General features: G+C 45.3%; 4 protein-coding genes across 5 annotated transcripts; 3 read left to right on the top strand and 1 right to left on the bottom strand.

Annotated features, from left to right (window-relative positions):
• Positions 1-14: 14 nt before the first annotated feature.
• On the bottom strand, positions 15-5801 carry yju2 (YJU2 splicing factor homolog). Its single transcript, XM_061843833.1, has 8 exons — positions 5643-5801; positions 4427-4527; positions 4054-4198; positions 3836-3970; positions 3242-3423; positions 1757-1919; positions 686-836; positions 15-235 (listed from the first exon to the last, which is right to left on the bottom strand). The coding sequence occupies exons 1-8, from the start codon at positions 5664-5666 to the stop codon at positions 105-107; spliced, it is 1032 nt and encodes a 343-aa protein (XP_061699817.1). The 5' UTR covers positions 5667-5801; the 3' UTR covers positions 15-104.
• An 806-nt stretch (positions 5802-6607) lies between these two features.
• LOC133513520 (cocaine- and amphetamine-regulated transcript protein-like) lies at positions 6608-8248 on the top strand. The gene is made up of 3 exons (XM_061844383.1): positions 6608-6871; positions 6962-7042; positions 8141-8248. The coding sequence occupies exons 1-3, from the start codon at positions 6608-6610 to the stop codon at positions 8246-8248; spliced, it is 453 nt and encodes a 150-aa protein (XP_061700367.1).
• Positions 8249-9248: 1000 nt separating this feature from the next.
• On the top strand, positions 9249-18136 carry LOC133513765 (microtubule-associated protein 1B-like). Of its 2 annotated transcripts, none has more exons than XM_061844838.1 (5): positions 9249-9330; positions 13096-13668; positions 14751-16777; positions 16864-17199; positions 17388-18136. In XM_061844838.1, the coding sequence occupies exons 2-5, from the start codon at positions 13236-13238 to the stop codon at positions 17541-17543; spliced, it is 2952 nt and encodes a 983-aa protein (XP_061700822.1). In that variant the 5' UTR covers positions 9249-9330; positions 13096-13235; the 3' UTR covers positions 17544-18136. The 2 variants fall into 2 exon arrangements, with proteins under 2 accessions (XP_061700822.1, XP_061700823.1); XM_061844839.1 differs by lacking the exon at positions 9249-9330 and adding an exon at positions 9753-10727.
• Positions 18137-18398: 262 nt separating this feature from the next.
• On the top strand, positions 18399-20997 carry LOC133513769 (growth arrest and DNA damage-inducible protein GADD45 beta-like). Its single transcript, XM_061844847.1, has 4 exons — positions 18399-18551; positions 19544-19645; positions 20174-20372; positions 20525-20997. The coding sequence occupies exons 1-4, from the start codon at positions 18508-18510 to the stop codon at positions 20627-20629; spliced, it is 450 nt and encodes a 149-aa protein (XP_061700831.1). The 5' UTR covers positions 18399-18507; the 3' UTR covers positions 20630-20997.
• The last annotated feature ends 1242 nt before the right edge of the window (positions 20998-22239 follow it).

The raw sequence follows: 22239 nt of genomic DNA, 5'->3' as shown, positions 1-22239 counted from the left end.
GGGATTCATAAAAATTCAGGTCCATTCAAAGAGAATTTATTAAAATACCAAAATATATTTACTGGCGGGCATAATTTCATGCATGTACATGTGAACGTTGATCCTCATTCGCTGTCATTGCTCTCACTGTCCGAATAAGCACCCAGCAGGCTGAGCGAGGAAGACCCGTTTGGGGGCGCTGCGCAAGGAGTTGACGAGCTAGCCGCGCTGCTGGCACCCGGCGATGCCTTTGAATCTGTAAGGGGGGGAAAAAAAAAAAAAAAAATTTTCATTTAAATCCAAATGAACATATTTTTATGGAAACTGTAGGAGTTTTGTGAAAATACAGCGGCGCCTTGAGATAAGAGTTTAATTTGGCCCGTGACCAAGCTCATAACAACAACTCCGAAGCAGATGTATTGGGTGTTCTTCGCAGAGGATAAAGAATATAATGCTCCTGTATCGTTAAGTTTATCCGTCTCAACCTGGTTTGTGACAAAACATTATTTTTCTGGGAAAATATACATCTGATTTAAGGTGAAATAATGTTTTCGTATCAAAGTAGTCACATTTTTAGCAGAATATATCATTTTGAAACTAGTTCTGGTTTTGTAACAAAATGAGATTGGTCATCCTCTCGGTTTTTACGGCAGTTTCTGTGCGTTTTCGTGGTCAACAAAGCAGTTTTTAAAGTCTGGACTGCTACCTGTTTGCAAGCTAGCGGCAGCGGACTTCACTTGACCGCCCACCGCCGACTTCTTGCGCACGACGAGCGATCCGAGGGCGCCGGCGGCCCCCAGCGTGCCCACGCTTTTCTCCCAGCTCTCCACCTTGGCCTTCTTCGCTGTGACGGCGCCCTGCGGTGCAACCGGAACAAAAGATTCCCGTGACGGTGGTCAAGTACGGCAGCTTCTACAAGGACGTGTGATGGAGCAACCCCCTTAGCCAATATGGCAAAGGTGTCAAACACAAGGCCCGGGGGCCAGATCCGGCCCGCCGCGTGATTTTACGTGGCCCGCGCCGGCAGATCTGTGTCAAGTTCTGTGATTTTTTTTTTTCGTGAAAATCTCTACCAAAAATTACAATTGTCGTATCATAAATGATGATCTTGAGAGATTGCAAGCATTTTTGTTTTGCCAATCCTCACAATAATTGAAAAACCCATTACCCTTGATATCTGATTCCAAAACAAGTTCATTATTGTGTGTACATATGATAAGAGATTCAAGATTTTTATGGTTTCAAAGTCATAACGGCCCGTTGAGGAAAACCACAAGTACAATGTGGCCTGCGACAAAAATTAGTTTGACACCCACGCAATATGGCCTATATATATGATATAAATTGAGATTTTTCTTGAAATATTTTACATCTTTGTGATCTTTCATAAAAGGAAAAGGTTTCCGTTTAATTTTTCCATAATGTCCCATAAAATCATCTAAAAAAAAGATAAAATGATTAGCTTTTTGTAAAAAAAAAAAAAAAAAATTCAAACTTTTGTCAGGGATATTAAATTCATAAATATAAAAAAATTATAATCTTTCAAAATATGATATTTAATCTCAAAATCTGGCACATTTTGTAAATATTTGTTGTCATCAAAAAGTCATACTTTTTTTTCTGAAAAATGACAAATGGTAAATTACGCCTTTTGGTAATATGACGTTTTGCCTTTAAAGAGTCCCTTCTGAAAAACAAAAATATTGATTTTTTTTTTTTTTTTTTTTTCCCCCCTACGGTCGCTTTCTCACGGGACACATCGAGCGGTCGCACGCACGTTGGTTTCCGTGGGTCTGTCGGCCGTGAGGATGTCCGTCGGGTTTCCAGCCTCTGAGGTTTTCTCTGACTGTCCATCTTTGCTGCTGCCGCTGTTGCTCTCGTCTTCGTTCTCAGAGTCCGAATCTCGCAGTCTCTTCACCAGCGCTCGCTCCAGCATGTCCCTGCGCATCACGTTTGGGTCACAAGGAGCAACTGAAGTGCTTCTGACGTTGGCGTATATTTTTTTTTTTCCTTTATGTGACGCATCTTTACAGCCTAGGACTGGGTGATTACAATTTCATCAAATAATTTGAGTCTATTCGCCGGATCGATTCCTCCAGTATGCTCCTTAGTTCAAAGCGTGTCCTCGCTGATGTGCAGCGCTTACGCTAACAATGTGGCTGTGAAGAGAAAGGAGCTACTTTCCAAAAGCTCAGCCAAGTGTTGCCAACTTAGTGCTACTAAACCGATTGGAATGCTAATTAGCTCGGGAGCTAGCTAGTAGCCCAATGACATAGAATAAAAACTAGACGGGGCACAGAACCCTTCCCTGTGGTAATTTGACTTCAACTTCCGGTCAGGGCAAAACATTGCTTTGGGTACTATTTCACGTGAAAGTTGACATCCTTTGATATCCTTACAATTGAACATAGTGAAACATAATATTGGAATAGGGCAGCACGGTGGATCAGCTGCTAAAGCGTTGGCCTCATAGTTCTGAGGACCCGGGTTCGATCCCGGCCCCGCCTGCGTGGGTTTCCTCCCACATCCCAAAAACTTGCAACATTAATTGGACACTCTAAATTGCACCTAGGTGTGTTTGTGACTGCTACTGTTTGTCTCTATGCGCCCTGCGATTGGCTGGCAACCAGTTCAGGGCGTACCCAGCACTCCCCGCGACCCTCGTGTGGATAAGCGGCAAAGAAAGAGGGTGGATGGATGAATGAATATTGGAATATGTTAGGTTGAGCTTTTTTTGGTGTCATTATGGTGAATTCTTGTTGCGCCGTTAGCTGTCAAAACCGTGCAGGCGGTCGCAAAGAAGTAACTTTTCATCGGTAAGTTCGTTTCATTTTCGCCTTCATAACTAATTATTATAATTACTAATGTGCAAAATACATCATTACAATATTATGAAGGTCTGTACCTCCTACTGCATATGTATTTGTCAAAGTATATTTCAAACCTTCCTGGGCATGCTGCAAATGTTTAGATTATATTCATGTCTCTCGGGATCCAATAAATGCGTTCGTTCATTTCATGCATTTTGCCCTGACCGGAAGTCAGAGCCTGTTGACCATGGCGGAACCGACGTTGGATGCAGAGTGCGCAGTCTCGTTTTTTAATTTTACGTCCTTGCTCGAGCCGCTCGTTGTGGCGTGGAAAGCACGCCAATCACGTGGCATAAACTTGAATAACCAGAGAATTTAAGCAGGTGTATTTTTTTGCAAGTGCGTAGAACATTTTCAGGAATATCTACTTTATATAACGTCCAATTACTTACTTGGTCTCCCGCTCGTCCTCTTCTATCTCGCGCTCCCTCTCCCTCTTCTCCAGCTCTCTGTACTGGCCGAGCATCCCCTCAAAGTCCACCTGGGCCTGCCTCTGGTTCAGCTCCTTCAGTTCCTGGAGGTTCTCCAGCACCTCCATCTCCATCTTGGAATCCCGGGTGCGGTTCTCTAGCACCTGTTGGACGGGGGGCCCGCCGAGCAATCGTACGTTAGCTGCTTGTGCCGGCCGGCCGGCGATTGCCACTTGGCGCTAAAGGTAATGTTGGGCATGTCGGCAAAGTATTGAATTTTATAAGGAAAAAAAAACAGAGTTGTTTTGGGATAAAATATTGCATTTTTATGGAAAAAGAATTTGGGATGCACATTATCTGTATTGATAATTATCAACCGATAAAAAACACATCACACCGATCGATCCAGTATCGAAAAAAAAAAAACGACTGATATCAGAAGCCGCCTCATTCAGTGACATTAATGTGGTCCACTTGCATGACCGTTGATCTCTTAAAATATGACTTGAAATGGCGCCTGTGCAGTTAGTAAATAAATCCATCCGTAATAAAGTTTGCGGTATGACATCTGCCGACCTTCATGGGGTTGTTGAGCTCCTCATCTTCTCGCTCCTGCTGGATTCGCTTCTCCTCCTCCTCGATGAGTTTCTCCGCCTGGAAGTTCCGGGTGGCGCCGTGCTCCATGGCGTAGTCCGTGTTCTCGGGGTCCGTCTGCAATCGCGCGTGAATCACTCTCAAGGTCGCACAGCACCTTTTTTTGTTTTTAAAATGGCCACGTTCTTGCTGAAACCCACCTTGAAGGTGATCTCCGCCAAGCAGCGAGTGCATTTGATGTAAAAGCGGAAGATGGGGAGTCCCATGTATAGTTGATTCTGGACGGTCTCTTTACGCGCGTTGAACTTCTTTCCCTTGTAGATGTACTCGCCGCATGTTTTGCACCTGTAAACCATCAAAAAAATGACTCAGTACCATAAAGGCATTTATAGTACCGATGCATCTGTGTTTGTTGTTGTAGTCGTCACCATTCACAAACGAAAGAAATTGGTGTGGCTCATAGTTTGGGGTACATTTATGATTTTAACTATTAGCTCTATCAGGCAATTATAAAATTCTTGGAGCATGGGGTAATCCATATGTTCCATTAGTTGCAAATAGTTGTACACTTACCTCATGTTGAAAGGCGCCATCAATCTGACCACATACTGTCGATCTTTGGGGAGTTTAAGTTTAGGGATTTTGGCTGGATCAAAGTCCGGAGGGTAGTATTTCTGTAAATTAAGACGGGGGAGGAAAAAAGCCTTGAATCAAATCTGCAACAACGTTTTCACCAAATTAATAGATTACTGTGATATCTTGGCTCTTCCCATTCAAATCTTTGGTTGTTGTTGTACGTTCGATGGGTACAAAATGCGTTTATCCGCCACTGACTGGTTGTGCGGAGTGATCACTCACCGCTGTACATTCCCGACTGCCAATTTTCACCATCCCGCAAACCCGAGACGCCACCACTGATGCCCGAGTTTTAATTGCAACTTCAAAATTTCAAAAGGTCTTCGTCGTTATACAGTCAACATTTTTCCCTCCTACTTTGCTTTTTGATTTTCTTCCAAATACATCCATACATCACGTGAGTGCCATCCGCAAAGTCTTTTGAACATGTAAACCTGGGCTTAAATTTCATCTCTTTGGTGGCCTTATTTAACCTGTTTAATAACAAAACATATGTAAAAATATACACCACGTACAGTCCACGTACAAACTTAATTATTTGATTATTTAAATGTACAGCAACCATAGTCATTAAATGTCTTTATATGATGTATTTTACTTTATTTCCTTTGCATTTATATTACGTTCCTAAAAGTTTTTTATATTAACCTGTTAAAATGTTAAAATCTTAGTATTCATTTCAGATTACTAATTGTGATGTCATCTTTAGATCTACCTATACTGGTTCCCATGGTGACTGAAATAGACTGGAATCTTTTTTTTTTTTTATTCTGTACTTTTGCAATGACGCCAGCCTTTTAAAAGCAAAGTAAAAATTAAGAACGTTAAGTAGGTTTGCAACACTTATTCAACAGCAAAAAAAAAAAACAAAAAAAAACACTAGCATTAAAGAACCGTAACTTTTCCAATATTTGTCTCCAAAAACTAACAGTTGTAACCCTCTCGTAGTTTTAATTCTAGTATGAATCAGTACATGATTGGAACTTTATACAAATAGATAACCTACAGGAAAAGAGATTTGAATACTTGTAGTTTAGCTGCAGTCCCGTGAGCTAACGCGAGCCTAGCTTGTTACTGATCCCCTTTTCATCACAAACAAACACTATAAAAATATAAAACAGTTATCAATCATAGGTTTGGTCTTCATACTTACGTTTAATACTTTTCTTTCTGACATTCTTGCAGTCGCTACGCAGCTAAACTGGAGACGTAGAAGTAGTTTGGGATTTAACCTGTAAGAGATGTAGCAAACGGACAATAAACTTCCGGGTTTTCCTTCTTCTTCGTTTACTGTCTAAAACGCTACGGAAGCATCAGCGGTTTTTGCTGCCCTCCACAGTCCATTCATCCCATTGCAAGTTTTTAAAAAAAATCATTTTACACTTCATTTCTTATCTTCATTCCATATAATAAACAAATTAATGTAATTAACGGAAAGAAAATGCAGTATCTACTTATTTCACTATCCTATAACTATAAATAATGTGTAACTCAGTAAAGATGATCATTGGGGGGAAAAAAAACCCACATTCTGCGTTATGATCACATGGATCATTTTGTTTTATTATTATTATTTATGGCATTTCTTGCGGCTAATTAGTGTGTGTGTGTGTGGTGTGTGTGTGTGTGTGTGTGCGTGTGCCCTAGAACCTTAAGGTTATTCCAACAAGAGGAAATTGGATAGTGATTGGTGTCATCCAGGGTTAACCTGCATGGCCCGCTTTCGGCTTGAAAGGTTCTATTGATCGTCACTCGCATGCAAACATCGAATGCAATTCTGACGGAAACGTAGCCAAATTATTATGATTATTATTATTATTATAGTTTTATTTAAATATGCCTGGTGCATATTCTCATTCACACAAGGTGAATTCATTGTCACAGCATCGAATGGATCGATTGAATCCATTCAGCGCCCTGAGAATTCCGTCATGGCGTGACTATATCAATTTTTTTAAAAATAGTTATTATACGACAGAGCGCTATGTTCCCCCATTAAAGATAAAAAAATCCCTTTTTGCCGCCGCGCCAAATGGATGCAGTTCCATTCACTGGTGGAAACGGCGCTTTATCAAACACGCCTAATGGACGCCATGTTTGCCATCCGTCGTCTCGGTGATGGGGTTCACCAAAGGTCATCGCCTGCATCAATATTTCAGCGGCTTGCTGATGTCAGAGGCCCCGATAAAGAGCGAAGAGGGGGGGGGGGTGGACGGGGCTCGCAAACCTCGTCACTTGCCTGCCAACGCCATGTTTTGCACCCGGGCCTTCCTCCTCCTCGCCGCCGCCGCCTTCCTGTGCGCCGTGTCCGCCGCCGACGAGGCCTCCACGGAGACGCGCTCGCTGGATTTCACGCTCAAAAGCCAACAGGAGAAAGAGCTGGTGAGCGAGCGCTTGAGTGGTCGCGCGCGTGCCCGAAATAACGTCGTGTTCCGTACGCCGCTTGCATGTGTTGTGGTGGCTTCGATGCAGATCGACGCCTTGCAAGAAGTCTTGGAGAAGCTGAGGAGCAAAGAAATACCGTCTGAGAAAAAACTGGGCTGGCTGCCCTCCGTAAGTCTCAAATGCATGATTTTTTTTTTTACAAATTTTGCACCTTTATGATCGTATCTTGGCGGCACGGTGGACAAGCTGGTAAAGCGTTGTCCTCACAGTTCCGAGGACCCGGGTTCGATCCCGGCCCCGCCTGTGTGCACTTTGCACGTTCTCCCCGTGCCTGCGTGGGTTTTCTCCGGGCAGTCCGCTTTCCTCCCAGATCCTCAAAACATGCAACATTAATTGGACACTCTAAATTGCCCCTAGGTGTGATTGTGAGTCTGTCTCCATGTGCCCTGGGATTGGCTAACAACCAGTCCAGGGTGCATCCCGCCTCCTGCCCGATGACAGCAGAGATTGGCTCCACCACTTCCGTGAGGATAAGCTGCAAAGAAAATGGATGGATGAATTGCCCCTAGGTGTCATTGTGAGTGTGGCTGTTTGTCTCCATGTGCCCTGCGATTGGCTGGCGACTAGTTCAAGGCATGCCCGCCTCCTGCCTGTTGACAGCTGGGTTAGGCTCCAGCACTCCCCATGACCCTCGTGAGGATAGGCGGCAAGAAAATGGATGGATGCATGGATGAATTGCCCCACGGTGTGATTGTGAGTGCGGCTGTTTGTCTCCATGTGCCCTGCGATTGGCTGGCGACCAGTTCAGGGCATACCCCGCCTCCGGCCTGTTGACAGCTGGGATGGGCTCCAGCACTCCCCGCGACCCTTGTGAGGATAAGCAGCTTAGAGACTGGATGGATGGATGGATAAATTGCCCGTAGGTGTGATTGTGAGTGGGCCTGTTTGTCTTGATGTGCCCTGCGAATGGCTGGCGACCAGTTCAGGGCGTGCCCCGCCTCCTGCCCGTTGACAGCAGGGATAGGCTACAGCTCTCCCCGCGACCCTCGTGAGGATAAGCGGCAAAGAAAATGGTTGGATGGATGATTGTATCTTATAGATGTATACAAAGTTGTGTTTGTGACGTACTTTTTAGAGGTAATTTTTCTTGACCTTAATAAAAATGAGAATCAGTATTATTGTTTGTTGTGTTTTATGAGTGCAATAATAGTTAAGACTATTTATGGATTTACATGTTTGTTTGTGTGTTCATCGTTGACTTTTCAGTGCGACGCCGGGGAGCCATGCGCCGTCCGCAAAGGGTCCCGCATCGGCACACTGTGCAGCTGTCCCCGGGGCACTTTCTGTAATTTTTATGTCCTCAAGTGCTTGTGAGAGATAATAAATGAAATTATTATGCATTACGTTGGTGTGCATGCTGTAACAGTTTAAAACGATGTGTGTCACTATACTGTCAGAATTATTATTATTATTATTATTTTTGTCCAACTCAACCGTGTGTTGTTCAGAAAACATGTCACTGCTTTTGCAACTTGTGTTATTTTGGTTGATATGATCAAATCAAATAGAAAATAAATGCATGTTTTGTCTTAAGTCGTCTTCATAAAATTGGGGAAAAAATATGCATTCGTGTCCTTGATGTTGAAGTATGGGAGTGACCCTGCGCCATCATATTTGTGATTAAAAAAAACAATTTTTAATATTTTATCACCACACAAATAATAATGGAAAGCACATTTTTTTCTTATTTGTAGTATATAGAAAACAAATTCATGTGTAGCAAGAATGATGAATATAGGTTCCCAAAAAAATCCACATTGAAAATATTATTGGATTATGGTATGTTGCTTCATCTTAATACATACAAAAATAACAACAGTGTAAAGTAGAAACAAATATGTATAAAAATACAATTGGAATTATATTTGTAGTAAAAAAATATATAAAATTATTCTTAAAATATTTTCATCCTATTTTTAGCATAGAAAACTCATTCATAAGTAGCAAGAATGATCAATATAGGTTCACAAAAAAATCCACATTGAAAATATAATTGGATTATGGTATGTTGCTTCATCTTAATACATACAAAAATAACAACAGTGTAAAGTAGAAACAAATATGTATAAAAATACAATTGGAATTATATTTATAGTCAAAGAATATAAAATTATTCTTGAAATATTTTAGGTAATTTTTACGTTATTTTTAGTTTTTATATACATAAGTATTACGTCCTTTCCTTGCATTATTTTTTAACACAAAATCAAATTGAGATGACGCACTCACGCTGAGATGACGTCACTGGTGGCATCCAACATGGCGTCCAGCGGCCGGCTGGAGGAAGGAGGAGGAAGAGGAGGAGAGAGGAGGAGAGAGGAGGAGGAGGAGGAGGAGAGAGCAAGACCCCGAACGACCGCTCGCTGCTCGTCCTCGTCGGACGCAAAAGCACACAGGTACGTCTTTCATATTTCTGTATCATTCATTTTCCTCATCATAATAATAGAAGAAGACTGCAAAAAAAAAGAGGTTTGACTGCGACACGGGAGGATGCGCGTCAGTCAGTCAGTCATATGGCCGGCATCCGACATTAAAATCATATTTTTGTCGGACGAACACACAGCAGCAATATGTGCAAAAATCTGATATGAAGATTAGAAAATTAAATGCTGAATTCGCCGATGTGTGTGTTTGTGTGTGTGCGTGTACACTGATACATACTGGCTGTGTACATCATGTCCAATATGTGCACGACGCAGGCCAAAATATTAGGTACATCCATCCATTTTCTTTTGACGCTTATCCTCACGAGGGTCGCGGGGAGTGCCGGAGCCTATCCCGGCTGTACACGGGCAGGAGGCGGGGGGGGGGGGGGGACACCCTGAACTGGTCGCCAGTCAATCTCAGGGGCAGATGGAATCAAACAGCCGCACTCACAATCACACCTATGGGCAATTTTAGAGTGTCCAATGAATGTTGCATGTTTTTGGGATGTGGGAGGAAATCGGAGTGCCCACCCGGAGAAAATCCACACAGGCACGGGGAGAACATGCAAACTCCGCTCAGGCGGGTCCGGGATCGAACCTGGGACCTCAGAACAGTCAGGCTATTAGGTACACACGATCTCTAATAATGCACTGAGTGACACCTTGAAATATAAGGATAATTTGTCACCATGCTCACAACTCAAAGCACCCATCTTTTTTTCTTTATTTTGCATGAAAAAATACCACTCTGTAATAATGTGCATAAAAAAAAAAAACAGTCTAGTGACATCATTCAACTGAATTAGAAAAAAATATTAAAAAAAAAAAAAATGTCACTTTCGCCTTCAATTGTGTCACTCATTCTGGTGTCGCTGCTTTGGCCATCGGGGGCAGTATACGACAGAAGTAGGAATACACAGTACCGGGTGGAGGCTCTGCTCATCTGAGCATTGTTTTAAGGTCTGTCTACATGTGTTGCAGCACTCTTTGTGTTCGCAGATTTTTTTTTTTTTTTTTTTTGCCCAAAGGGTAACAACACCCGCACGCACGCATGTGTAAATGCTAACTGTTAGCGCCATGTACCGGTGGTTTTATTTTACACACACACTGCGTCAACTGACCCAATTTCACCAACTGCAATTAATTTTTTTCACGCTTTTTTATTTCATGTCAACATTTTTTAAAACACGATTCAAATACGTGCCGCGCGCATTAGCGAAACGTTTGAGTGGGGCAGGTGTGCCTAATAAAGTGACCAGGTTGCTTGTCAAAAGCATTTTTCTTCCCCCCCCGCATCAACTTTTAATGAGCCCGAGGCCGACGTTTCAGCCCAAGTGCACGCAGTCAAGTGTTGTTGGCGATTGCAGGTACGACGCCGTGTTCTCTCCCGGGATGCCAACTCCGAGCACGTGAGGCGTGCGGGAATCGCACTCCCGTCACGCAACGCAAAGCGGGACCGAGCCCCTGCCCCCGATGCCGGAAATCCGTAAATTATATGCACCCAGTGCAAGAAATACTTTTGTGTTTGGGTTGGTGTCATAATTATGATATTATCCATCCATTTTGTTTTGCCGCTTATCCTCATGAGGGTCGAGTGCTGGAGCCTATCCCAGCTGTCAGTGGGCAGGAGGCGGGGCACACCCTGAACTGGTCGCCAGCCAATCACAGGGCACATCGAGACAAACAGTCGCACTCACAATCACACCTTGGGGCAATTTAGTGTCCAATTAATGTCGCGTGTTTTCTGGATGTGGGAGGAAAGCGGAGTGCCCACCCGGAGAAAAGCCACGTAGGCACGGGGAGAACATGCAAACTCCACACAGGCGGGGCCGGGATTGAACCCGAGTCCTCAGAACTGTGAGGCCAACGCTTTACCAGCGGATCCACCGTGCCGCCCATGATATCATCGCCATCATTGTAAAATTTGACCGTTATTTTAATTCTGTTGTTTTTTTTTTCTGCAAAAAACTCCAATATTATTCTCTCGTAAAAGTCCAACTGTATGCTTGCAAGATTACAATTTTATTTTAGTCAAATTTGCCTTTTTTTTTTCATTTAATATTCATTTTTTAAATCTCAGTTTACAGTTTGATTTCCATGATATCATAACCCTTTATACATACAGCATTGTTTAAATTACAACTTTATTCTTTTCCCTTTCTTTTTCAACTTAATATTCACCGCATTCAGACATTTTTTTGGGGGGGGGAGTTATAAAGTTCCTTGTTTTTTTTTTCCTTTTGAAGCTATTTTGCCATCATTTTCATTCTTATAACCGTATGACTTTTTCTTTTTATTATGTACCACATATACTGCACACACATACCAGACGCTGTACTGGAACGGTGCAGCCAAGAGTTTCTCATTTCTGGGGATAGATTATCAGCATTTAACGCAGCAAAAAAAATATGATTCTGCACAATAATGTGCATTATGAAAGATGGGAGGAGAAAGCCTCGACGCCGCTGACGCCTGGCGACTGGCTGTCGCCACGGTAACCCGCCGGTTTAGGAAGGAAGGAACGGAAGGAAGGAAAGTGAAGGACGGCGAGATTGTGGCCGGAAAACAAAAGCGAGCGCCAAAGTCGCGCACACGCTTGGGCAGATTTTCGCGTTGGCTCACCGTACAGGAAGTGCAAAAATCGGAAAAAATTCTCCAACTGGTTCCACCCTATCCGTCTGTGACCTAAAAAAAACCCACATAAATAACAATATGCATGAATACATCCAACATACGAAATTATAGATGTCGTTATCCATGCCGCTTATCCTCACAAGGGTTGCAGGAAAGCTGCCAGGTTCGGTCAGTCAGTCGCAGGGCAGATATCGACGCCATTACTGAACGGGAATCGATCCACTACACCAACAGTGACGGCTCAAATTAGAAATGTATCATGCAAAAAAAAAAAAAATTCCTCAGCGAATGAATATTTTGTCTCGTCGAGGGGTCGGCGCGATCGACTTGGACTTCAACGTGGACGGATGGCGCCCGAAATGTTTTCATTAATCGGCAAAGTGGTTTATCCTTTTTTTTAAGCGATTGAACATGACTTGGGGGCTGTGTTGAACAGTATATGATAACCACACTTAACTAACTCAAAACACTCGTATCTCAAGTCATCTTTCCCCATTGAAATGAATGGAACGGCCACTAATCTGTGAATGTTTCACCCCCAAAAACTAAATCATTTTTTTTTTATGAAAATAACAGCACTGCATAGTATTATATTTTATATAACATTGTTCATGCTCATTCTCGTGTGCACACATTGGCCACCTGGGGGCAGTACAGCACAGCCTCGGTTCTCCAACGTCCCCGTTCTCGAACAAATCGCTTTGCCAACGAAAATTTCGAGATTTTTTTTGCTTCCGTTTTCGAACGAAAATCGGTACTCGAACGCCCCCCGACAAAACCCGGAAATAACACAACGCGCGCGGCCAGATTTCGAGATTTTTTTGCTTCTGTTTTCGAGCGAAAATCGGTACTCGAACGCCCCCCGACAAAACCCGGAAATAACATGACGCGCGCGGCCAGACCAGCTGACCCACGACGCGCTTTGTTATTGTGAATTTGAACGACACCCCCGAAAAAAAAAAGGAAATAACATGTGCGGCGGTTGATTCGGTTTTCGAACAAAATCACTTGTCGAGCCACCTTCTAGAACGGATTGTGGTCAAGAACAGAGAGACATTCGGGTAGAACGGATGACGCCTACTTTCACGGTCTATCTTTCAGTTTCCAGATGAAGACCCCAAGCCCCCTTCCTCACCTTCCTCCGCACGTCCTCTGACGGTGTGCAGCAACAAGAGCGCCCCCTGCAGGAAAGCCATCCGGGCGAGTCTCTTTCCCCGGATCCCCCGTAAAAGGAGAACGGGATGTCGGTCTCGACGGATTTCGCTTCCCTCATTCCGGGGACCCTGAGCCCAGCGTCCCCGTTCGAGCTCCTGCCCCCGCCCGCCACGGTGGGGTTCCTCAAGTTGTCTCGTCCGTGCTGTTACGCCTTCCCGGCCGGCCGCGGGGACTGCGCTTTCTTCGCGGTCAACGGCTTCACGATGCTGGTGGACGGCGGCTCGGATCCGCGGGCTTGCTTCTGGAAGCTGGTGCGCCACCTGGACCGCGTGGACGCCCTGCTGCTGACCCACGCCGGCGCCGACAACCTGGCCGGCGTCAACAGTTTCCTGGAGAGGAAAGTGGCCGAGACGGAGTTGAACACGCTGGGGGACGAGGGCTCCGAGAGGCTCATCTCCCCGGAGCTCGGGGTGGTCTTCTTTAACCCCCCTGGCCGGTTGCAGGTGGAGCGCCCGCCAAGTGAGTCCAAGTTTTCAAAATATGGAGGCAAAGTCTGAAAAATGCATATTTGCGGTTCGGCATTAGCAACTTTGCTGATTAACGGAAGCAGTAAAAATGCTACTTTTTGGCAAGCGCTATGTTGAAGTGAATGGGAGCGCTTCATCTATGCCAAAGTAGCCCTTTGCCACCATCTTGTGGCGTCTATCGGGTATTACAATAGTGTCAACCTGTTCGGGTATGTCGACAACTTCGCGCAGATTTTCGTTGTCTGCTTGGTCTTTAATCACTGCACCAGGTATAATTCCCTTTTCGCAAAACATTACATACTATGACTTTATTCTCGTAATTTTATTTTTTCCTCATCATTAAAATTTACGTCAAAATTTTCCCTGATAATTCTGTTTTTTCCCCATAACAATCCAACTTTCAAAATGAAGTCATAAAAATTTAGGACTTTATCAACGCAAAGCTACAACTTCTTCACAGAAAAAAAATGACATTACTGTCACCAGCAAGACTTGGTCACAGCCAAGAGGGGCGTGGCCAAGCCGCTGCTCTGGGCGGTGACACCGCCTAGCCTAGCGTTTCTGTACCTCTGCGTTGTCGGGACTGCTACACCGTTTATGACACAGTTTCCGGAATAAACTACATTGAACATTATGCCTCTGCCTCGAAGTCCTGTTTTTGGGTCCGCCCCTGTATTTTGGGTCCGTCCCCTGACCGCAATAACTTTACCTTAATTATCGTAAATAGCTTTTTTTTTTTTTCCATAACAGTTTGACTTTTGTTTCATGAACAAAAATGTATTTCTTGTAATACTATTACTTTTTCCTTGGAATTGTATGATTTTTTTTTTCTAAAAATTATTTACATACTATATATATATATATATATGTATAAAACATACACATACATATATAAACATTTTTGTTATAACATTGAGACCTTCCTTTTTCACATATTATGACTTATTTCTCAAAGGATTACAACTTTATTCTTGGAACTATGAATTTTTTTCACAATATGACAACTTTTGCGTTTTTGCTTGTTCTTATTGTTGAATTAAAATCAAGTAGTGTCGCCCTTCCGTGTCTCATCAGGTCCGGACGATGTAGAGAAGGATGCAGACCAGGCGGCTCAAACTGTACGCTTGTTAAAAAAGTTAAACATCCAACCCCAGCCGATGTCTCGACCGTCGGTGGTCCCCCCCGAGCCAATCACCTTGTTCCAAAAAATGGGCGTGGGACAGCTGCACCTGTACATCCTCACCCCAGCCCAAAACAGTCAGGACTACCAGACGTTCATGCGAGAACTGCCCGACCCCGCGTCCCCACAAGGGTCCTCGGTGTCCGCTCTCCTCGTGTGGCACCCGGCCTGCCCCCAGGAGAAGGTGGTCCGGGTTCTGTTCCCCGGCACCACGACGCAGTCCAAACTGCTGCAAGGCCTGGAGAAGCTCAAGAGCTTGGCCTTCCTCCAGAACCCCACCGTGACCACCGGGGACCTCGAGGGGATGGGGGTAAACGGGACCAAAAGAGAAGAGAGCCAGGAGAGCGTTCGCTCTCAAGGGAAGGAACTGACCTCCAAACCGGGAAAAGACGCAAAGGACAAGGGGAAACTATCCATCATCACCAAGAATGGCTCCAAAAAAGCTAGCGCCAAGGATGCTAGAAAGAACGGAAAGCCGGGTTGCAAGGACGAAAATGTCTTATTGAGGAATGGCGTCGGCAAGAAGGAAAGCCCCATGTCCAAACCAAAGAACGACAACAAAATGAAACTGAAAAAAGACGCCAAAAACGACTCCAAAACGTGGCCCAAAAAGACAAAGAAGACACCCGGGAAGGATGGCAAGAACGTAGAATTGCGATTTAGCAATCCCGTGAGGCCAAGCAATGAGGCCACACTCAAGCCGGGGGAGAACGATCCCCCCTGTGCCTCCAAAAATATGACTCCTGATTTCCTCCAACGTCAGGGGGAGATGGAAAAAGAACAGGCAGATGTGCCGGATGGGGAAAAAAAGACCGTTGCCGAGCCACAGAAGGGGGCCGCGGAAAGACCAGGAGAAGGTGCGGATTCCGCAGACCAGCTTGGAGTTACCCGCAAACCGGCAAAAGTAGTGGGCTTTCCGTCCCCGTTGAAGCAGACGCCCAAGAACGAGGTCGAGATGGACTTGACTCCAACTGAGTACACCCTCCTGGACGGGGCTTTGAGAAACAGCCCGCCCTCGCGATCGTCCCCGGATAACCAGGCCACGTCGGAGGAGAGGACCGTAGAGCGGACCTCCCCGGATTCCAGGCCCAACAGTGCAGGCCACACTCCTTACTGCCTGTCTCCGGATGACGTGTGGGGCAACAGAGACACCCTCAGCAGGCTGCAGGCGGAGGAACTGGCAGAGGTCGCCCAAGCCAATGTTTCGTCCAGGCCGGCACTAACCAACTCCAGAGAGAAACAGCTGACTTTCCTCTCTCTAAGCACCTTGAAGGACAGAGCCTCTGACATGTCCCCCTCCGTGGCCAACACCACCACCTCGACGCACTCCTTGCCGGCAGAGGTGAGCTCGCCTCAATCCACCGAAGTGGACGAGTCCCTCTCCATGTCTTTGGAGCACGGGCCCGCCTCGGGGAGTCAGCGGGAGGCGGACGACAACGGCCATCATCCCAACGGAGGCCACGTGGGCGGGTTGTCCACGAAGTCCTTCAGGTGTTCGGCGTCAGAAATGGGGCGGCCTCTGGTTCCCGGCGCCTCGCCCTTTGAGACGCCGACTCACGACGTGGACCTATGTCTGGTTTCCCCTTGCGAGTTCAAGCACTTCAAGCTGCCAGACTTCGGCACCCACAAGCCCGCCGCCAAGGACACGACACCCAGCGAATCAAACGCCCCCGTCTTCACGGAGGAGTGCCCGTCCACCGTGGCCGACGGAGTCCTGGACTCCGACGAGGACGCGTCCTGCGGCATCCCGGCAAACCTCCACGGCTGTCAGACTTTACCCCGTGACCCGCTTCCCACCCAACTCCGGGACAGCCCGCCGCCGTCTCCGCGTCCCGACACCACCATGCCTGTACCGCAGTCGGACGCCGGTGCTCGAGGAAAGAAAATAAAAACCGGTGGTGTGCGAGGGAAAATATCCGGGGTGAGTTTGTCTTTTCACCAAAGTTCAAGGAAGGTTTATAGAGTTGACTGCCCTGCCAAATACCAAATTCCTGAATTTGTTTTTAGGTGACGGATGCCTCCCCGAAGCTGAACCCGGGGAAAATCCGAACGGGAGTCGCTCTCGCAAAAGCTGAAAAGAACGCCTCGTCGTCCCATCTGGCGAAATCGTCACCGAGCGAGTCCCGTCCTCCGTCCTCCTCCTCCGGGGACACGGGCGTCTTCGTGGATCTGGCCTACGTCCCCTCCGGAGCGTCGTCGTCCACCGTGGGCGTGGATTTCTTCAAGAGCGTCCGCTCGTCCTGCTACGTGCTCAGCGGCGACTGCCCCGAGAGGGAAGCGCTCATGCGGCAGACGTTGGACGCGCTGCTGCACGCCAAGACGAGCTGGGGCCACGCCACGCAGGTGACCGCGCCCCCGTGTCCTCCCGCATACTAGTTTGAGAAAGAATTCATTTATATTACTTAACCTGATGATAATATTGTACTTACTAATTGATCATCTGTCCCTTCCAGTAAAATATTTCGATATGCGCGTGTATTATCGTAATCTTCGAGTCTGTCCCACGTCAAAGCTCGCTTGTGTACGCGCAGGTGACGCTGATCCCCACCTTCGAGTCGCCATCCATGCAAGACTGGTACCAGCAGACACTGGAGCGCCAGAAGGAGCTGGGCGTGCTGGTCCTGGGCTCCAACAGCACCGTGGCCATGCAGGACGACACCTTCCCGGCCTGCAAGGTCCAGTTCTGAACGGACGCCGACCGCCGGCATACGGAAAGACCAGAACGCAGAAGCTCTCGTCCTCGCGCTGCTCAACAGAAGAGTAACACGTCAACAGGAAAACGGATCTCTGATGAACTGACGTGCGTTGGAACCAGGGCCCGACCCGTTGACGAGCCGGACAATTCGATTGGCCGACGTTCGCCCTTTTGAAACAAAACATCGCGACATACACGTTAAACCTTTTGAAAAAAATGAAAAAGAAAAAAATATGGCCTCCCTCCGGAGTTGAACTTCCTGTCTGTGCGTCAAATATTCAAAAATGCAACTTTGTCACCGATGACGTGATTTCACATCTCATAGAAGGATCGTTGGATTTTATTTTCCATTTTACGAAAATGTTGGAGTAGAAGAAATGTGATTTTATGTATGTTCATTTTTGCCAGTAACTTGACTCATGTTGCAATCTAAAAAGAAAAATGTATCGGTTAATGCTTTTTCGCAAGTTAGTGGATGTGAAAATGACTCTGTAAAATTATTCAAATAGTAAAGTATTTTAAAACAGTCCAATGTTGTGCTTGTAATTTATATAACTGTTGTCAGCATTGCAGTCATTCATATTTTGTTTTTTTTTTTACGAGTTAAGTTGTTGTTTTGCACGTCAGCGTGTTCCGCTGGAGGTCACGATTATTAAAGCCATCTTTTATAATTCCTTATGAAAACAAAGCTGACGTTATAAAAACTCTCAACGAGTCAGCTGTTGCACAAACGTTCAAAGGCATTTTTTTTTTTTTTTTTTACGTCAGGTGACAAAACAGGAAAAGAAACAAAGCGTGAGTGAGACGGCTCAGCCAATCACAGCACAGACCTGGTTTCGGTCCCACCTCTTTCTCCCCCCCACCCCAAAAAAATATTGCTAGATTTTTTTGGCAAGAAGCACAAAGTGCTCTCCTGCTGCACCGGCACGGTTTGCACTTTCTTTATCCGTGCAAGCATGAGCCCGGAGGGCAGCTTGACATCCGGCGTCAAGGAGAAGAGGTGAGCTCCCCTCGCCGACTTTTACTCGCTCTCCTCGGGTTGAACTGTTGTGGAGGAGTCGGTGAGGAACTGGTGGTGCATGGAAAGGGGAGGCTTTTATACACTCTCGTTATGATTTGTTTGTATGAGCGCAATATTGCTGGAATATTATTTAGTTAGTTCTAAGGTGATTGGCTAGGAGAAGTCACATGACTTCAAAGAAGCGATGTCCCAACCAATGACGTAGAATAAAAAAAACGAGACTGCGCACTCTGCATCAGACACTGGTTCCGCCACGGTCAACAGGATTTGGCTTCCGGTCAGGGCAAAAGCATATTAAACAAGACACCCATTATAGAAAACGATGCGATAAATTTACCGTAATTCCCAGGCTACAGAGCGCACCTGGTTATAAGGCTCACCCGGTATATTTATAAAGGAAATACTATTTGGTACATACATAGGCCGCAGCTGTGTAAAAGCCGCAGGTGCCCACATTGAAACACAAGATATTTACTAAGACGGTACACATGGAGTTTAACACTAGCTCCACCGCGCTAACGCGAGCGCAGCGCTAACAGGGCCGGACCGTAAATGTCACTTAATCTGCACACATATTACGCCGGGATCACTCTTTTCCACTAGAGTGCCCCCTTGAGGCCGTTAGAAAAAAAATGTAAAAATTGCCCACATCTCTGCACAAACTGCAGGGTTGTTTGTGGGCCGGAAATTACGGTATGTACTTGGGATGTTTTGGATCCCTAGAGACATTAATATAATCTAAACATTTTGCAGCATGCCCAGAAAGGTTTAAGATACAAGGTACAAACCTTCATAATATTGTAATGATATATTTTCCACATTTTATTCTACGTCACTCTGGCCAACCGAAGGTCAGTGGGCCGTTGGCGGCCATTTTGCCCGACAGCAGTCATTCTAAAAGCTAACGTGCTTTCTCAGCACTAAGCTTAAAAATGCTCACAAGTGTTAATTGTTCCGTTTTTTTCCCCCAGAATGCAGTCGGTAGGCGTGGCCCTGGAGGAGCTGCTGGTGACGGCTCAGAAACAAGAGTGCCTCACGGTCGGCATCTATGAGTCGGCTCAACTCCTCAACAAGTGAGTCCGGCCTGCCCCGCTGACGTCACGTTAATGCGCAAAATTCTGCTCGATTTATGAGAATATTTTCATTCGTGTAAGTTTCCTCGGCATTTTCTAAATTGGAAACTTTTAATGGGAATTAACTGTATCTAAAAATAGTATCAAGTTAAAAAAAATAAAAAAATGGAGGAAGCAATGATTTATCAACAATGCATTTTAGCAATCTTTCCATTAGCGGTGCCCAAACTGTGGCTCCCAGGCCACATGTGGCCCGCCATTCATTGTTAGCGGCACAGGGCGTATAGCTAAAATAGCTATGAGGAGGACATTTGTTTTTATTTTTACTGGATAAATCTTGAATAAGTGAGGCTGAACCACTAGTGAGCAGGTTTTCGAGTTATATTCTCCCCCCCCCCCCCCCACCGAAAAAAATAGAACAAATCAAAATTTGCAAAAATACCATTTTCAAAATTGAAACCACACGGCCGGATGGGTGAACGTGCAGGTGGCAAAGCACGAGTATGTGAGCTCACCTTCCCGTTCCAGGGACCCGGACAGCGCGGTCCTGTGCGTGCTGGCCGCCGACGGCAACGAGGCGGACGTGGCCCTGCAGATCCACTTCACGCTGCTGCAGTCGTTCTGCCGCGACAGCGGCATCACCATCCTGCGCGTGTCCGGCGTGCCGCGACTGCGCCGGCTGCTCGGCGGCGAGGGGGACGGGGACATCCACTGCATGCTCGTCACGGTACGATCTCGAGTACCTTTTTTTTTGTCCGTAACAATGACGTCGTCCATCATGACGTGCAATTTGCTGTTTTTTTTTTTTTTTTTTCAAATTTATCACACATTGCTTGATTATACAATAAAGTATTGGCCATGTGCCCGCCTCTCTTGCAGAACCCTCAGGCTGACATCCGCCGACTGCAGGAAGTTGGCGTCTACTGCCAGGAGAGCCTCGGCGTGGACCAGTGGGTGCCCGAGCTAACCCTGCAAGAGCGTTGACGCCAAAGCTAGCGGATGTTCGCTCCCGCTTGAACGATCTTTCGACGGCAGGAGGACGGGGAACCGCGCTCCTCGCCGCGTCACCGAATACGAGGCTGGAACTCGGGACACGTGACAAAGCTGGACTCCAGCGTGCATTTCGAGGAATCGAACAGAACGTGGCTGAGGTGTAAAGTACGCGAGGCATTCCCGTGTACTGTACCGACGCATGCAAAAATATACATTTTTTTTTTTTTTTTTAATTCATGTATGTGCTTTTAACATCCACGCATGTTGAGCAGAAATGGAATGTATGTGCCGCCAGAGGTTATTTAACATAATTAAATTATTTTGGTAGGAAATAGTACCTGTAACCCGCAAAAATGGAAACGACTAAAATAACATTCCACATAGGAAAAATGTATTTTTCTATTAAAATCCTGGGTTGTCTCAAGTGAATGTATTCTATATTTTAAAAAAGTGGTTTACCACAACTATGTAAATATTTTTTTCAATAAATGTTTCCCTTGTCATTTTGCAATAAAAATGCTGTCATTGAAATGAAAAATGTTACCACTAAATTGGAATATTTTTCCACAAATACCTTTGCTGTACCCTCCAAAAATGCTATGCAGTATTTTGTCATAAAAATCCTGCCTGCTATAATTTCCATTTAAAAGACCAAACTTTGAAATTGTTTGCACTTTACCATCAAAATGGCATTTTATTAAATTTTTTTAAGATATATATTTAAATTTTGTCACGTAAGGATTCCCACGGCTGGCCGGAACTGGGCGGGGGCTGAAACTCCCAAACAGGCCAAACGAGCCCTCGCACGTGCGACCATTCACACGTCAGCTTGTTTTTTTTTTTCCTTTTTCCCCACAACATTTTTGCAAATTGTTTATAAATTATTATATTCTAGCCTAGAGAACATTTTTTACCATTAAAATGTTATTTTCCGTTCCAAAAGTGCACCTTAAGCAAAAATAAAAAAATGAAAAAAACACTCCTAAGAAAAAAAAAAAAAGAGACTCTTATATCATCTTTTTATTAACATTATCTACTTGTCAATGTCTTGTTTTCTTTGACATCAAATATCCACAAAATATTAACAGAGTGCGAGGAAAAAAAAATAAAACATGACTTATGCATGTATGGCACGTCGGAGAGAATTTGAAAAAATAGAATTTCCTCGCAATTATCAATCGAGGCAATAAAAATAAAACGATTCCAATTTCAAGGCGGTGATGCTGGTGGATTCCATCATGTTTTGATATGAAAATTAATTTCTTTAAAAATTTCACACAGACGGCACGACGAGAAGGCGGACTGGCAAGGCTCGGCGGGTAAGATGGCCGCCGGTGCCGTCGCATCAAACGGTTCAGATAAAAAAATAAAAAATAAAAAAATACGGGCCGAGTTTGTACCGGGTCGCTACTTTTCACAAATGACAACGACCAGGGAAAACGCCGCCGCTGATCGGTACCGGGAAAGGGGTTCACACCGCGTACCCCCAAAGCCGGGGAAAAAAAAAGCTCCGTCATCTGAACACATCTTATGAAGCAGCCGGTTTTGAAAGACCGTGCGAAAGGGGCTTCGAGTACTACCCTCGAAGATGGAAAATTACT

Source organism: Syngnathoides biaculeatus, chromosome 15 (assembly GCF_019802595.1).
Source record: "Syngnathoides biaculeatus isolate LvHL_M chromosome 15, ASM1980259v1, whole genome shotgun sequence".
In the NCBI taxonomy this organism is placed as follows: Eukaryota; Metazoa; Chordata; class Actinopteri; order Syngnathiformes; family Syngnathidae; genus Syngnathoides; species Syngnathoides biaculeatus.
Note: the sequence above shows the minus strand (reverse complement) of the source record. Positions and strands in the feature narration are given on the sequence as shown.